General features: G+C 32.1%; 1 protein-coding gene across 8 annotated transcripts in view; it reads left to right on the top strand.

Annotated features, from left to right (window-relative positions):
• The first annotated feature begins 3,570 nt into the window (after positions 1 to 3,570).
• The window catches only part of LOC118187517 (mitogen-activated protein kinase kinase kinase kinase 5-like), a 170,604-nt gene continuing 156,288 nt past the window's right edge, over positions 3,571 to 17,886 (top strand). For 4 of the 8 annotated variants that reach the window (XM_085809411.1, XM_085809413.1, XM_085809409.1 and 1 more), the window contains exon 1: positions 3,571 to 4,033. In XM_085809411.1, coding sequence (XP_085665537.1) covers positions 3,932 to 4,033 — 102 coding nt within the window. In that variant the 5' untranslated portion in view covers positions 3,571 to 3,931. The remainder of the gene's footprint in view (positions 4,034 to 17,886) is intronic. The other 4 variants (XM_085809414.1, XM_085809412.1, XM_085809408.1 and 1 more) reach the window with 1 other exon arrangement.

Below are 17,886 nucleotides of genomic sequence, written 5' to 3'. Positions count from 1 at the left end.
ATGAGGATGTAAGATGTAAGGTGGGAACAGCATTGACTTTCAGCACCCTTTTAGAAGTTGAACCAAGCAATTCTGCCTTTAGATCCCGTACATCAGGTGTAAAATAGAGAGCACATATTCTTGAATTTTCGATGTTGAAATTATCTGCTTTTTTGCAGCGAACAATCCACAATTTACGAAGTTCTGGATCACTTGGAAAACGATGGTCTGTGATACCCTGACTTCTAGTATTTCTTCTAAATTCTAATGCTACAGTGTAATTTGCCATTTCTGACCAGATATAATAGCAAATCCACAACACAAATCAAATGAAACTGTTGATGCAAGGAATTTAAACAAACGCCAAGAACTAATGACTGTCGCTCACATGACGTCATGCGCACGCGGCATAATTTTCTCCCGGCACTACGCATCGTTCTTAGGCCATCCCTGATGTTACCCATTCTGCACAGGACATCTGAAACGGGTTTGATCTGTTTTTGGACTCGCCGCCACTAAGTTTTTGGTCTGAAGGCTTTGAAAAGCCACCAAAACATTGTCAAAAAATCATAGATTTGTTGGTGATTACAACCCGCGCTAAAAGCACTGCTTTCATGTTTTTCCCTGGACCTTTATTAAGAACGTTTTTTGGCGAAAAACTTTCGTTACACCCAGATACTTTTATTAACTGAGGGCCTCTTCTATTCTAAATCGTGATGATAAGTCCATGGTGTGAAAATTTTATTCTTTCCTAACATGTAACATCCTTTTTTTTCCTTTTCTTACTTGCATTACTTAAATGCTTTACAAATTTAAAATTAAAAAAAAAATCTTACTATAAATTCACCTTTTGGGAGATTTCTAACTTTCTATCGCTAGTTTATGTCGATAATAGTGTCTAACAGGCAATCCATTAGCTTTGCTCTTTCCTTTTGAATTATTGCCTTCTGTTCCTTTGTTCTTCCCATAGTAAGTTCAAACTTTTTGTTCTTAGTTAATTCTAAATATATTTTGTAAATTCTTATGCTTTAATTTGAATTTTAATATTAATAAATACTAAATTAATAATAATAAATTAAAACATTCTAATGCTCTTAGTGCTGATAAAGTTATTTGTAAAATGTGCCTAAATTAAGTTTACTAAGTGATAAGTTTAATAAGGATAAGTTTAATAGTGATGCATCTCTACCTAGTTGTAGCAAGGCTCCCATTGATGTAAAGGTTAAAAATATCAAATATTCTGTAGGGTTTTCTTAATTTGCATAACAAATTTATTAAGTTTTCCTGTTCTCAACTTCTCAAACTTCACCACACATTCTCTCGCCAGGATGTAAATTTAAAGTTAAGTGAAATGCTATTTAAACGGGTGATTATCTCAGTTTCGCTAGCCTAGGGCACGTTTCGTTGTTATTCCGCGATCACGCTAGTAAGCTTCTTGGCCATATCTGTATAGTATCACGCCGGTTAGATTTCTGTGAGCCTATCTCTTAGGAGTAATTTTGAAGTGCGTTCTTGCACTCGTTTATTTTTTTAGATTTTTGATTTGTATTCTAGTCTGCGTTTAGTTATCGCCGCAAGTGAACGGTGTTTGTAACGCACGAAGTCCGTGCTTTCTGTTATTTTAGTTTGAGTTAATAAAGGGTTATTTTGCACCCTTCTTCTGTGCTGGTATTTAATTCACGCCTGTGCGAGAATTCGCCAGGTTCATTGTAGGATCTAAGTTAGTGTATGTGGATAACTAGAGATAGATCTTACAATTCTAATGTCATAAAAATGATATATAATAATCTGTAATATCTATAATAAATTAATAAATTATATGATAAATAATTTTTGGATGTTGATGTCAGCAACAAATTCGATGTATTTTTTAAAATCAATGTCGATAATAATGATAGTGTGCAAGGTAACGCGCCGCTTCGCACAAAAGCTCCAGCTACTAGGATGAAGTCTGTTATAGTGATAACTACTTTGAAATTTAACGAATTTGAAAAAAAAAATTATCTGTGGAAACTAAGTTTGTATCTACGGCTAGAGTAGCCGGGGACTTTCTGCAAATTTTCCCGTTGATGAGAATGATCACAGAGTTATCTCGAGGTATTTATCTGACAACAATTTTCAATATTATCTCGTACATCCTAAAAAAGTCAGACCCATTAGAGTTGTGATTAGGGGTATTCCAGCTGATTGTACTTGGGACGAAATAAAGGATGATTAATTAGAGATGGATAGAACGTGCTCAAGGTAGCACAGATGATAAAATTCAAAACATTTGTTCCCATTCCTATGTTCCAAAACCAGCTCGCAAATGAACCCATATGTGGAAAAGACCTACGATATGGAGAGTCTATCTTTCTTCAAGGTCTCTGTCGAGCCTTACAAATTCAATGGCCGGGGGGGGGCTAGTGCCACAACTGCTAATATTTCCATCATTCCTCGGACGAGTGTAAACTTGCTCCGAGGTGAGTAAAATGTGCTCTCGCACACGAAAGTTCTGATTGTCATGTAAAATGGATCGAAATGCTGCAATTGTGGTGGCGAATATGCCGCCAGGTTTTCTAAGTGCCCCCCAAATCCAATAAATATACGTAAAAAATATTCTGAAAAATTATTGACTATAGCAAAAACAGCTCTGTACCATGTGGCGAGGAGCCACGAAACTAAATGATAATTGCTCGTGCTGATAAATCTAAATCTGGACTTGAGGAAAGCAGAAATATTATCAATATTAGATTATTCGCTATTAAAACTTCTGAGAGGCCAAAAGCCACAATGAAGAAAGTGGTGTGTATTTGGTATTTAGACTTTTTGTTTTGCAGTTTGAATCCGTTTATGATTTTGTATTATTTTAAAATTTGTTATGATGCCCTTTAGACTCGCACTGTCTTTATATGTTTAATTTTATTTTTGTTTATATGTTCACCAGTTCGATAGTTCGTCTTACACGTTTCTTTTGTAAGCGAAGTGCTATGTGACCGCGGTATTTTTATGCTTAGAGCCTTTACCATTTTAGTGATTATTCCTCACCATTTAGAAGCACCTCTGTTACTTCGCCGTAAGTTCTTAAGTAACTATTTACTAGAGGGAGTCATGTCACCACAGACCAGGTACTCCGGTGTTTGTACCACACGAAGAAGCTAGATTACTTTTTAAAAAATCCTTTTAAGTTTGTTTCGTAGTTACATGACTGCAGTTGTCGGGCACATTTTATAAATTGTGTTTTAAACATTTTGGCGAGAGAGATGAACTGGGAAACGCCCAGTATATATCTTGCGGTAACGTCAGATAGGAATGCACCCATCCGATGTTGAATTTCGCCTAAATTTAAAAGTCACTGAATTAACCAATATTATTTTTCAGACGAACTTTGAAATATGTGTCATTTTCAAATTTCTTAGAATTAAAGAAATTCTAGCTTTAAAAAATTACAGTTAGAGACTTAACATATGAAATAGACCCTTTTTTAAAATCTTGTCATTCAGATTTAATTTTTGAATTTATTATCCTTTTAATGCGTTAATACCAATGAAAATCAGAGTTGGTTGTTAACCATACTTCTGTGGTGTGCCAGGCTGTGCTGTGGAAGGTTTGTTTATGTAGCAGTAGGGGCGCTAGTTTCTGTATTGATGCATGTTGGAAAACATTGTTAAAAATCAAGTGTTGTGATTTAGGGAAGGGTGTTCTGTATATCGTTGTGTTTCTCTTTTGGGAGTCGCTGTTAATGTTTCTTAAAAATGTTTCACAAGAATGAAGAAATGCAAAGATGAGATTGTTTATCTTTTTTAATATTTTAACATTTTAACGAAGAATATAAATTCACAAATTGTTTAGGTGGGCGATAAAGTTTCTATACTTGATAATGGCTTGAATGTGTCAGAGTAAAGTAAGAGACAGTAATGAATAATTTTCAAATTTATATTTTATAATGCTAAAGACTAGCTAATGCTATGAGATGGCAGCCGCTACTGGACTGGAAATTTCGAGACGAAACCCTCAAGATGAGTATGATCTTATCCAGCGCATTGGTAGTGGTACTTATGGTGATGTATATAAGGTACATTGCGTTTATTTCTTTAAAGTGCTGTAATAAAATTCAGTAATCTATATTGGAAATTTTGTAAAAATATATTAGGACTTATATCTGAATAAAGATCGCAGTGTCCTAAAACTGGAGGATGAAATATAAACCAGAGTGTATAAGTTTTCTTCAAAAAACATATATATAAGCATGCTTGTATTTAGGTTTGTAAAACATTCTCTTAACTCTGAGCTAGAAGCTGGGTTTTTGAAGTTTTTAAGTGCATGATACAAATACTGGATCACTTTCATTTCTCATGCCTACCGTCAAATTTAGATTTGTTTACTTCAGGAACTACGTGTACCTCATTTATTTACAGGTAGCTAATAGTAAATAAATGGAGGACAGGTATAGTTTAAAATTTTTCCTATAAATACAATAAAATAATAGAATTTGATTGATATTTTGCAGCTTTTGCTGTTTTCCACTGTATAATGCAACAGTTTGTATTTTTAGAAATGAAAGTGATTATTGTGATAATAATGAGCAGAACCAATAGTTGTAAACTATCTGATAACAAACAGACTTATAATTTTGTGAATTAAAGTAATTATTTGAAATAGGATGTGAAATATTTGATTTGGTTTAAGTGTTTTTGTATAATTTCTTCAGTAGTCTTTATTTTGGCCTTTTAAATTTCAGGCTTTGGGGGCAAATTTAGTAATTACTAACCTACATTATCTTTCTTTTAAATTAATTTTACATTTCTAACTTATTTGTTGTGAACTAACTGATCAAAAGGAAAGAGAGCTATACTTTCAAAAATTAACTATTAGGTTGCTTAGATCAGAACTTAATGTTACCAGCAATAAACACAATAAGAATTATTGGCAGTTAAATGTAGAATAATTTGTTTTTAAATTGCTCTCTTATAGTGTCATAAAGTTGGCAGTAAGTTAAAATGATGAGGAAAGTCTTTAAAAGAACTGCTTATAGTTCAATTGCTCAGGTTTATTCTTGATTAAGAGCCTTGTGTTAAACTGTTGAAGAGATTCTTATTTTTTGCAATTTTTTTTAATTAATAGGCTTTCTGTTTTGTTAATATATTTCTTAATATTCTGAGTAAATTAAAGATCATATTTCATTTCAGATAGTTAAATATTTACTTTTACTATAATATTAATAAAGTAGGCATAGTTCTTTAAAAAAATACATTTTGATCTTCAGCACATCTCTTCAGTGTAATAATATTATTGTAAATGAATGTTAAATTGTGTATTTATTCTGATATTGGCTTTCTCACAATATCTGCAACCATTTTAAAGAAGGCCTTTGAATCTGAAAGAGGTTAGTAACCTCTTTTTTAGAATTGGATGCTAGCCAGTATTCTTTAGAGTGCTGAGTATTCTTTTCTTTTCCCCCTTCAAAGTTATTGTGAGTATAATTAGTGAATTTAAAGAACTCCTCAAAATTGATTAGTGTTAGATCTAATATTAATTTTATATATAGTCAGGAATACAACTGTAAACTAATCATTTAAGAGTTACATATTAATTTTTTTGTAAGTTTTATGATCTATAGCTTACTCATTAGAAAGTAAAATAATTAATTTTTATAATAATTTCGTACAGTGTCAATATGTCATCACCCAATTAAAATGATGAAAAGGGTCTTGGTTCTTAAAAAAAATTCTTTAAATTTTTAGTACTTGAAACAGTTAAGGCATTCAAGTAGTTAAGTTTATTTTTAAATTTTGATGTTTTTGTTCTTTTCCTTCAACCTGTATTTTGACATTTACATGAGAGATGAAAACTGGAAAACTAAAGTTTGAATATAGTTCATATTTTTATAGCTATGTATACGTATAAAAAGGTATAGTATTAAAAAAATTAAAAGCCAAGTGATACATCTACTGTGAATCTGAAAAAAACTGATCCACTTTAATAGTCAGTTACCTGACAGTTATAAAAAATTATGAGCAATTGACATAATTTTTAAGCATGTGTCTATTATGCAAATGTGAAACAAATCCCTCACTTACTGTATTTTTGTCCTATACACATATATTAAAGAACTAAAGTACTTAATTTAGAAAAAGTTGGATAATTATCCAGTTTGTTTATATAAATTATGTATTTGCTATATATCTTGCATTATATGTAGCTATTAATGTGGATGTGTAAGTATTGTTATATAATTTAGAGTGCAGTTTCTTGTGTGCTGTTTTCTGTTCTTAATCTGTATAATACTTAAAGCTTATATTTTAAGTACTTTTCAGTTTTATTTTTGCATATTATGCTTCTTGCTTTTTATAATTATGCATGCAAACTTACTCTTGTATGCATCAACATACATACAATTACATGTCTTGTAGTATACTATATAGTTCTATTGCACTGTAGTTAATATTTAGTTTTGTGTTGTGTAGGATAGAAAGTTTAAAAACGTGATCTGGAAAGTGTGCATTATAACTAAAATATAAGTAGTAGTATGTTTAAATTTGTATACAAAAAAAGGATAAAGGATAAGAAAAAAGAATTTTTCTATTAAAAAAGTATTGTATAACTTTTTCTGGAACTGCTTACCCTGAGGGTTTAGCCCTGAAATTTCAAAGTTCCTCAAAATGTCATGAATAAGTGGTATTTTCTTGATTTTAATTAAAAAATGACTCTCTCATTTTGTACCTTGATTCCTTTTCGGTTTAGTCCTAGTATCCGGTGCACACAGGATTTGGCGACTTTATGATGAGCAATAAAAATGGGACATATACGATGAGTAGTAAACAGGTCATTCAAAGAATATATATAGTTATACATAGTATATACTTAGTGTATAGTGTATAGTATATACATAGACGTTGTTTGGGTATGTATATAGTGTATAGTACATAGACGTTGTTTGGGTCATTTTTGGTGTTGACGATAATTTTCAAAATCGCGTCAAGGCTGCACCGTATACTAGGATTTTACCTTCCTTTTCTTCCAATATACATTCAAACCGAAATCAGATGCATTAAAAACTAGCAGAAATTTTTATGTATAATGAATATAGAATGCTGCCTTCTATGCAGAATTTTCCGTTAAAACATTTGGAGAGTATCATAAGCAGGTGATATAAAATCAGTTTTCTAAGTATGTTTTAATAATGCAAATGTAAAAAAGAAATCTGTGACTTAGGTTTTTGTTGTGCAATATATGTGTAAAAACTAATGAGTTCTTTTATTCATTATTAAAATTCTTATATTGTACTTTTATGATTTGCTACTGAAGTTCTAAAGAAATAAAAGTATAGTTCATGGCTTCTTTTCTGTTATACAATCTTCAAGAGTGTGCTAAAATTGTTAGTGATCAGTATTTTTTTTTTTTTTTACTTTTCCACCAACCATCATAGGTTTAAAGCCATACAACTTGGCCCTTTTTTTTTTTTTTTTTGTTGTTGTTCAGATATATTTTCGGGGTTCCAGATACCGCCAGCTTGGTTTGATTCCTTTTCTGTGAATAATTGATTTTATAATAAGTTTGACATTCTTTTGGAAGAAACATCTTTCTTCCAGGACAGTGGAAGAAACTGGAAGATATGAATGGCATGCTCATAATGAATGGCGTGCTCTAAAGAGATAAAATCACTACTAGCAGTTTAACTTATTTGAAAATAAATGTTTAATTATTTCTGCAATAAAATGCATACTGGTAAAATCCTAGTATACGGTGCAGCTTTGGCACAATTTTGAAAATTATCACCACCAAAATGACCCGTTTAACTACTTATCGTGTATGTCCCGTTTACTACTTATAAATTTGCCAAAAGTAGCCAAATCCCTTGTGCACCGGATACTAGGATAAAACCTGCATACTAATTAATTTTCTATGAAAAGTAAAGTAAAAAGTGTAATAGAATTTTTATTCATTTTCAGTATGTTATTCTGCATTAGTGATGATGTAGATTGTTTTTTAACTATAAGGCTTCTTTCCTGCTCTCTCTGAATGAATTTGTTAAATATTTATTTTTATTGCTCTTAGCAACTGAAATTCAATTTCAAATTCCAAACTTATAGATCTGAGAGCAGACTTCATAGCAAGTGCTATGCATGTTATACATGTTACCAAAGTCAGTTATTGTAGGCATACAAATGAAGCTAAGTATGCATATAATGAAAATCTTTAAATTGATTAGTAATAAAGTAGTGTTATATATGAATAAAATATAAATGTATTACTATTGTTAAATAAGTAAAAAATTAAATTTCTTCTGACTGATTTTCTGTGCTGTGGAAGAATCTTGCTTAACCTCCTGCAAATGCACCATTTCTAATATTTTACTTTACCTTGATGCTATATGCAGTATGTAAAATCTTGTATGGTAGAAAGGAATGTGTTATTCCTAAAATTTCACATGAAATGTTTTATATATTGAGTTTAAATTTCATCAGGATTAGACCAAATTTTCTCCTTTTTTGAATTTATGCATTCGTTATCAAAATTTCAAAATATTTTATTGCATGTGTTAGACAAAATGCTTGTTTTGTTATACTGTTTTTATAATGATCTAGATTCCGTTTTGCTGTTTAATTTTCCACCTTTTTTTATTTCAATTTTTTTCTCATCTTTTTAAATATTTTTTCTATTTTTCTTATTGTTATGATGAAAAATTCAGTTTCAGAATCTGTCAAAATTCACAGAGGGGAAAGAGATCTTGTGGTGAGTACACAAAACTCCATGCACACTGACACGTGTACCAGCTGTTCCAGAAATGTGCCTGGAGGTCTTGAACACGATTACATTCAGTGATCGTATATTAAGATAAGTTTGTATGTGCAACCCAGATGGAGGTGGCTGTGGAATGGGTGCAATGAAGCTAATCCGTCACCCCGTATTCGAGTAGAGCTTCGTACTCATGCATGCTCATAAACACAAATAACACTTTCTATAGCTTCACGTCTGGTCACACTTCCTCATCTTTCATTGCACTCTTTCTTGTCAAGGTCATGCATGCCACCCTATGTTCCTGTTTGATTATTGCCTGTTATTGTGTTCCAGACCTCCATGCACATTTCTGAACAATACTTTTGAATATTGATAATATTTCAAATACTTTTTTAATTTTTTGATTACCTCATTAATATTTCAAATAAAATAAACTATAAAATTTTTTTATGTAAAACAGCAAAAATAAACCTTGCCAATAATTAAGTTTAAATCCCCAAATGAAGGAATAACCATAACCTTGATTAAGCTAAGCTTTTTCTCAACAGGATAGACTTAAATATATATAAATGGAGTTTTAGTTAATCTATTGTCTTTGATATAAGGCATAACTGTTGGCTTCTTTAAGCACAAGTCAATGCTGTCTGTTAAATTTTTGATTGATTCAGTTATTTGAATCAAATAAACATGGACATAGAAAGTGTCCTTTGCAACTTTTCCATGTCTCTGTGGTATTTACAAGGCATAGTGAAAATTCACTAACGTCTTTTAGAGTTTTAGTCTATTTTATGCTACCTAAGAAGACTAAACTCTATACAGTAATTTTCTCCTATAGCTTTTCATTTTTTTAGGGGGTTTCACATGTTTATCTTTTGCTGAGGAACTTTTGTAAGGTTGTTGGGTAATGCAAAATTTCAAAATAAATGCCAGTATAGCATTTCCCGCCATCATCAACCCTCCGAATGAATTGAATTAATTTGGTATCAGTTGCATGAAGAGACTAAAATATTTTCAGCAATGTTACATTAAATTGGTCTCTGTGTAATGCCTCCTCTTCATTAAAACTGACCTAGTAAAATCTGTTTTATATGTATTTATTTTCATTTTTACTTCCTTGTATGGAGTAGAGGATGTATTGTAATCATGGAAATTTTCAGGCATTTTTTTTTTTTTTTTTGGTGATGTCTGTTCGTATGTACGTTATGTATCTCGCATAACTCAAAAATAAGTAGCCTCAGAACATTGAAATTTTGTATATAGGACTGCTATAATATGTAGTTGTTCACCGCCCTTTTTGGTTGCAATCGGCCGCACCAAAAGTATCACTCTGTTACTCGGCTCTGCGAGCTCATTTTTTTTTTATTCTTATATGTTGGCAAATTGTGCATTTTTTTGCTTTAAAAGTGATTGAATTACATTGTTCTTATCTTCCAGTTAAGGTTTTTATGACTTTAGTTAATCTGCATGCAATAGTTGTAGAATTATCAACAATTTAAAGTTGTTTAAGTGTGGCTAAGCCTGATTTTTTTTAACCATAGCAGCCATATTTGTTTACATTTGGAACTTAGCAGAATAGTGAATTAAGTCAGTTTCTGAATCTTCTGTGTCTTTTTGTCTAGTGGGACCAAAAGTAAGCTTTGAGTTTTGTGCATTTAAAAATCTTGCCCACTAGCTGAATTGCTTGTTTTTGCTTAGAAACTCTATTTATAATTATAAATTTTGTAAAATTGTTGTAAATGTATTTGGTGTTTTATAAGTTTTTTTTTTTTTTTTAAATTTTTAGTTTTTAATCAAGATATTTTGAAGTTTTATGCATTTTTGTCTTGCCGCGAAGTGAGAACTGAATTAGTTGAATGAGAAATATATCTAATGAAATTCAAGGAAATAAGTTTGCAGCAAAAAATGCCTGTAATTTAATATTCCGGATAAAAGTATAGTTTAGGGTACCTCTTGGCGAAACTTCGTGATTTTTGGCTGTACATGGGTACCGATTTTGTGCAATTCTTTGACTCGTTATTTTGGCTTGCGAAGAGGCCAAAAATCGCCGCTACACAAAGCCAAAATAACAAGACAAACAATTGCACAAACTCGGTATCCATATACACACCGACTTATTTTCACTTAAAAAAAAAAAACCCCGAATTGCACAAAAGTGGCATTGCGCACTCCTTTGACTTTATCCATGTACACGTCAACCTATTTTCACTTAAAAAAAATCCCAGAATTGCACAAACTTGCATTGTGCACTCCCTTTACTTTGTCCATGTACACATCAATATATTTTCACTTAAAAAGTCAAAGGAGCACTAAATTCTACAATATAGGCAAACAAGAAATACATAGTCTTAATGAAATACATTTTAAACCAAACGATAAAATAACATAAAAAAGAAAAACATGTTATACATGTAAGCACTACCAAAAGCAAATATTCACTTACCATGATTTTCGAGTTTGCTGTGTACACCCAGAGCCATGTGAAAATCAAAATATCAATCATACTCAAATGACTTTTTTCAAACCAAGTACTCTTTCTGATAGAACACTTCACATAGTGACCATCTGAACCTTTCTTCCTACAAACCCATTCAAATCCATCTAAATGGTTTTAACACACACCACGAAAATGCTTACAAAACATCCCATGATTCAAAATTTCCCAGAATCATGCACCCGATTACGTCACAATAGGGTTTCCATAAAATTCAACTACTCAGGCTACCATAAATGAAACAACAACTTGGCGCTAAATCAAACAACAACTTCACCATAATACAAGGGGTACCTTAAAGTCTACTCTACCCATATTCCGTACTAGGATGTTGCGTGATATCCACATTAGTGTTTTTTATATTTATTCTGAACTATAAAGTGGACATTCTTTCTATAAAATTATATATATTGTTAGAATCACCATCTAGTTAAATTTCACGTCATCATTACAAATGGCAGTAAGTGGTGCCATGTTAACAGAAAAGCACCCTGTACCATTCATTTGCTTATGGTAACAGGATTTAAAATTCTCCGAGTTATACAAGTCGAGTTGAACAAGCAAATTGATATTGTCTTCAATAGATGAGGTTGCAATTCTTAATGCATTTTCAAGATGTTTGTCGGTGATTTTTGTCCTAATTTTGTTTTTTGTATGCTTCATTCTTGAAAATAATTGTTCACAAATATAGGTACTGCCAAAAACTGAAGACATTAATAGAGCATGATTGTGAAAATTAGGATATTTATCGCGGGGTAGGGAATCTTTATAAAACTCCAGTAAAGAAACATTTTCAAATTTTTCTTTCAGTTTGCAGTTCAGTGCATTCCATTTGAAGATTTGAAGGTAATTTACTTATTTCCAGAGAAAATGGGATAGAAAATATGTTTAAATTCTCTTCATTTTTAATCTTGAAATCTGCTTTCAAACTCTTTTGAATTAAATCAAAAATTAATGCAGCATATTTTATGCAACTCGCAGCTTTATGTGCAGCCAAAGTACTGAAATGTGTCAAATCTTTTACTTTTATTTGATTGGGCCAAAATTTTAACTTTCTTTCAAACGCTATTATTGTTTGGAACATATTATTAATAAGTTTATTTTTTCCTTGAAGTCTCAAATTTAAATCATTCAAATGTTCTGTTACTACTAAAAAGCTAAATCTAAAACACAATCTTTGTCTTCAAATTTCAATCGCAGGTCTCCCTTTTGTTTCCATAAATATTTTTATTTCAGATCTTAAATCGTAATATCTTTTGAGCATTTTCCCCTTACTGACCCATCTCACTTCTGTATAATAAATAACATCAGCAAATTCAGTGCCCATTACCTTAAGAAAATCTTGAAATTGTCTATGATTAAGTCCTTTTGCTCTTATAATGTTAATGGTTTTTATAACAACGCTCTATACTCTTTCCATTTTAAAAATTTTTCTTCATAAATTGTTCTGATATACAATACAGTAATATGCCATTAACATCATATTGCAGGCATTGATGGCTTCATTATTAACCATTTTAACGAGTCCCCCATTTTTTCCAACCATGGCAGGGACTCCATTGGTTATGATAGCTGATAAATTTTTCATAGATAAGTCAAACCTTTTCATCGTCATTTTTTTTTTTTTTAATGCATCGAATAAATCTAAAGACTTGGTTGTGTCTTTTAAGGATACTAAAGCAACTATTTCTTCCGTGATATTATAATGTTCATCAATTCCTCTGATAAAGATTTCCAATTGTGCCGTGTCAGAAGTGTCAGTGCTTTCGTCCATGGCTAATGAATAAAATTTAAAATTGATGCATTTGCTTTTTAGGGACTTTTGAACTCAATTCCCCAACTCTTCAATTTCTGTGGATATAGTTTGGTGTGATAAACTGATTTTAGAAAAATCCAACTTTTTTGTCAGGGCAAATTATGTTTGCTACGCTTTCCATACATTCTTTTATAAATTCGCCATCAATATAGGGGTTTGATTTTTTTTCTCTATCAAATTTGCTACGACATAACTTGCTTTTGCAGTGTTATTATTTTAAGTAGCTGTCTTTTTAAAAAACTTTTGTTCAGACATTAATACCTTTTTAGTTCTGTCATTTTATCTTTAGGATAAATGCCGAGCTATACATCATATATTGCGGCATGCTTTTGACTATAATGGCATTTCAAATTGTAGTCTTTAAAAACTGGCACAAAGTCCCTACAAATTAAGCAAAGTGCTTTAATATTCTCCTCAATACAAAATTATTTCTCTGTCCAGTTTTCATTAAAAACTCATTTTTTTCAGCTTCAGTTTTTTCTTTTTTTATGTTCTGTTTGTTTTTTAAATGATATGGAGGTCATCTAACAAAATTATATATTTTAATTTTATAAGAAAATATCCATAATGAATATGAATTATTCATACCTTTTTAAGAATTTGATGCAAGAATCGGGAACATAAAATGCAGTGCAATATACTGCATACAAACTTTGTAATTTGTTAAAAATTTGTATACATATTTAAAATTTTTAAAAGTTTTACTACGGCAAAAAGACATTGACAATTAACGGTTGATTATTTTTGAAATATAAAATCGAGTGGATACACACATAATTCAAAACGTAAATTCTCATGTGTGGTAAAATATACCACATGGAACGGTTTTAGGGTGTATAAATATTTTACAAGTTGTGAACTCTAGTGAATTGCAAAAGTATAAAATGAACTGATACCACATGCTAACTAATTTGTATAGCTAATAATATAACTTGTACTTATAATTATTTATAAATCTGAAATTTTGGTCTCGCAAAAGACAAAGACAGTTCCCGTCAAGAAAGAAAGAAGCAATAGTACTCCCTTACAACGATATAAACCTGTAACACCATCTAGGTGCAAAATGAGATGTGAAATATGAATATTATAATATTCTTAGCCTACATGGAGAAAAAGCAGGATCTGTATTGAAAATAAATGAAATAAACGTATGCACACTACTTTTACGTGACCCATATTACAAGATGGATTTTGCATCCTTTTGAAATCGCGGGAGCCGAACGTGGAGGGTTTTAATACATTGTGACATATTAAGATGTTTTTATTAAAATTTTTATTTTAAAACAAATGTCAATGTATCGATTATATATGAATCAAATTCAAGCGTTCATTTTTTAAAATTAAAATGTGTAAATTTAAATGCTTTCATAATTTGCATTTGGGCCGCATGTGGCCCTTGGGCTGCACTTTGGACATCCATGCTTTATAACATCACTGTTAGAATGATTCTGGGCGAAACAGATTTTTAACTAGGACTGCCAAATGAGAGATCTTCAATACATTGCTGCCATTCCAATTTTTACTGGACATATGTATTATGTGAAAATACTGTAGCAACAAGAGTCAGCATAAGTTGTATAAATTTGCAGACTTGTAGTTTGGAAGGTTAAATAGAACCTTCTTGAGCAGCAGGAGTGAACGAAGAAAAAAGGAAAATCATTTCCACCACTTATGCAGCTAAAGAAGATTCTTTTAACTTTCAGAAGTATAATCCTGAAAGTTTATGTAACTTGAGCTGATTCTTGTTCTCTGTTACGCTTAACATTTGTTCTTTGGCATGTTATTTTTGTCATATTATATGATGTTGATAAATAACTGGTATTTTTAAGATAAATATGAATAACATAAGTAATAATGACTGGGCTACAAGCATTACAAAGTAAACATTTTAGAGTATTTTGCTGTTCAACTTTAATGAGTTCTTTACCTTTTTGATTATCTACAACCCTGCACAAAAGTTACAGACTTGTTGCTGACTTTGAGAGCATTTGCAAACTTGGAAATAGAAGTCTTACAGATTTCTTTGCTCCTAACAAAGAGGTACCTATACCTGTTTGACCTTGAAGTCGTTTGAGATCTTAAACTAAATCTGTGCCAAACTCAAGATTGTTACATTACTAATTTTATACACTGAAGAGCCATTACATTTTGACCACCCTGTTATAACATGTAGGACCACCTTTTGCTCTTAAAAATGCCAGAACCCGGCGTGGCATTGATTGCGAGGGGGTAGCATGGCAGCACGAATTTGGTTTTCCAGGTGGGACCACAAATGCTCTTTTGGATTAATGTCAGGTGAATTTGGAGGCCAAGACATGACTTGAAAGTCACTGGACTGTTCCTGCCACTCCCTGACAATTCAACCCTTATGACATGGTGCATTATCCTGATGGTAAATACCATCCCCCCCAGAAATACTGTTGTCATGAATGGGTGAACCTGGTTTGCAACGATGTTCATGTAGCATACAGACATCAGGGAGTGTTCTATGGAGATTATGGGTCCTAATGTGCTCCATTAAAACATTGCCCACACTGTAGCCAGGGTTTTGTTTAGAAATCTACATATGCCCGTCGATATGATGGACCAGAAAACATGATTCGTCGGATCTTGCAACTTTCTTCCATTCATCTAATGTCCAATTCTGATGTTTCTTGGCCCTTTGCAGATGCAGTTGCTGATGATGTGCCATCAGTACAGGGACATGCTTCAGCCTCCAGCTGCATAGACCCGTACACAGCAATGTACGCTGCACTGCCCGAGTCACCACTGTTGTAGCTTTTGGTGATTTCGGCTGTTGGCCCGCTTTCCTCTAGAATCAATTTGCTGTCGACAACACACAGCTGGCTGGTGACTTGTCATTTCACCATCCATACACCGCTTTCGATGTGTGCTCACAACAACTGCATGTGTGCTGTTTCTGATGTTGACGTTTCCAGTCGGCGAGCCATAACAATTTGACCTTTTTTTAAGTTTGATAAACACCTGCTTTTCCCATTATGTTGTTAATCTCGCTATGTTTGGAAAGACAATACATGGCTGCTTTACATACTCCAACATCAGCTGTGCACATGCAGTGGTTTTGTTCCTGTGCAAGCCCATTGTTATAGTTGGAGGGTGGTCGTAATGTAATGGCTCTTTGGTGTAGTTGCAAACTTGTTGGTAACTAATGCAGGAAATGCAACAGCCATTTTTGAACTAGTAGTTCTCTGAGAATTCCACACAGAATGAAATCAGGTAAGGAACATCGGTAATAAAACACTTACCATTTTTGAGAAATCCTTTTTTTTTTGTACTCTTTTTCTCTTCATTACACAGTGATCAGTTTTTGCATTAAAAATGAGAGAATTGCATGAACTCAAAATTGTATAACTTCGGCATTGCGCTCCTGCCAAAACACATATGTGCTACACTCATGCCTGGTTTCTTTTTTGTGCTGTTGTTCTTCCCATGTACACAGCAATCTGTTTTCACTTAAAAAAAAAAAAAAAAATCAGTCTTGCACAAACTCTACATTATACAGCTTCGGCATCGCTCACCGATCAAAACCAATGTGCTGTATTCATATCAGGGCTGCCTCATATGTACTTTACAGCAGCATCATGGATTGCCATATAACTACTTTGACAACATACTGCCTTGTCTCATGCATGCTTTTTCGAGACTTTTTGGTGGGAGTGCATAATCAGAAAGTACAAGATTTTTTTGATGCGGTAGAGCTTATTCCGTGTATGCTTAGGGTGGTTCTGGTGAAAAATATACTTTCTGCTGTGAATGCAGTTTAAGGAGAAATCCAGACTTAATATCAAACTAATGAAATTCATATTAATTGTAATAGAATTTGAACATATTTGAAAATTGAAAATTTAATCTGAAAAAATGCATGGTACTAGCATGAAGATATGCATTTTTTCTTTCATAATAACAAAGATTTTGCAGAGTTATCTGTAGAATAAAAGTGTTCATCATCAGTATTCTTATGTAGCAATTTTTTTAGTTTTCTTTATCAAATTTTTATTCCCTCGTCCTGTTTTTGTCTGACAGAATTATGATCAGCCCATCCAAGGAACAGCTCTAATTTGGATCCTTTTGAAAACATGCATTTTACTAAATAAAAACAAAATCTAAAAATGAAATAATGCTGTTCAGTGTTGGTTTAAGCTTATTAAACATAAAGAACTAAATGTAGACCAAAATTTTATTAAGCAATTATTTATTCATTTTGGTTTTTGTATTTAAAAAATGGACATTTCATCAGTTTTTGATTTGTTGATTTAAATGTATGTGAATGCTTAATTAATTATATTTATAGTTGTTTTATTTATGCATTTAATTTGCACTTTTAAAAGGTTAAACATATTTTTAGAAAGTCGGAATGATACAATTAAAGTAGCAATTGTTAACCATGCATGTTAAACAAATGTTTTCCTTACAAAGTATGATGAATTTTAATATTTGTTTAATGATATTTTTATCTATTAGATTTTTTTTATGCTGCACTGAAATGATTAAAGGGATTCCAATATCAACAGAATTTTTTATGCATAATTATACAATGTACGTCCAGAAAGTAAGTTCCGTTTGGTAATAAAAGTAAATTGTGTACAGCTACAGAAAAGTTATTTATTGCACAAAATTCAACAACTCTTAAACTACTTTTCCACATAACTGCCGAAATATTGCAGGCATTTGTCATAGCGGGGCACAAGTTTTTGTATACCTTCTTCATAGAAATTTGCCGCCTGTGTCTTCAACCAGTTGGAAACAGTTTCTTTCAGCTCGTCGTCATTGTTCAAGTGTTGACCGCCAAGGAAAGACTTAAGGTGGAAGAACAGATGAAAGTCGCTAGGAGCGAGGTCAGGGCTGTACGGAGGATGGT

The sequence above is a fragment of the Stegodyphus dumicola genome, chromosome X2, assembly GCF_044657685.1.
Source record: "Stegodyphus dumicola isolate Sdum_Otavi_A_Nest chromosome X2, ASM4465768v1".
NCBI lineage: Eukaryota > Metazoa > Arthropoda > Arachnida > Araneae > Eresidae > Stegodyphus > Stegodyphus dumicola.
This window is presented reverse-complemented; position numbering and strand designations above follow the sequence as displayed.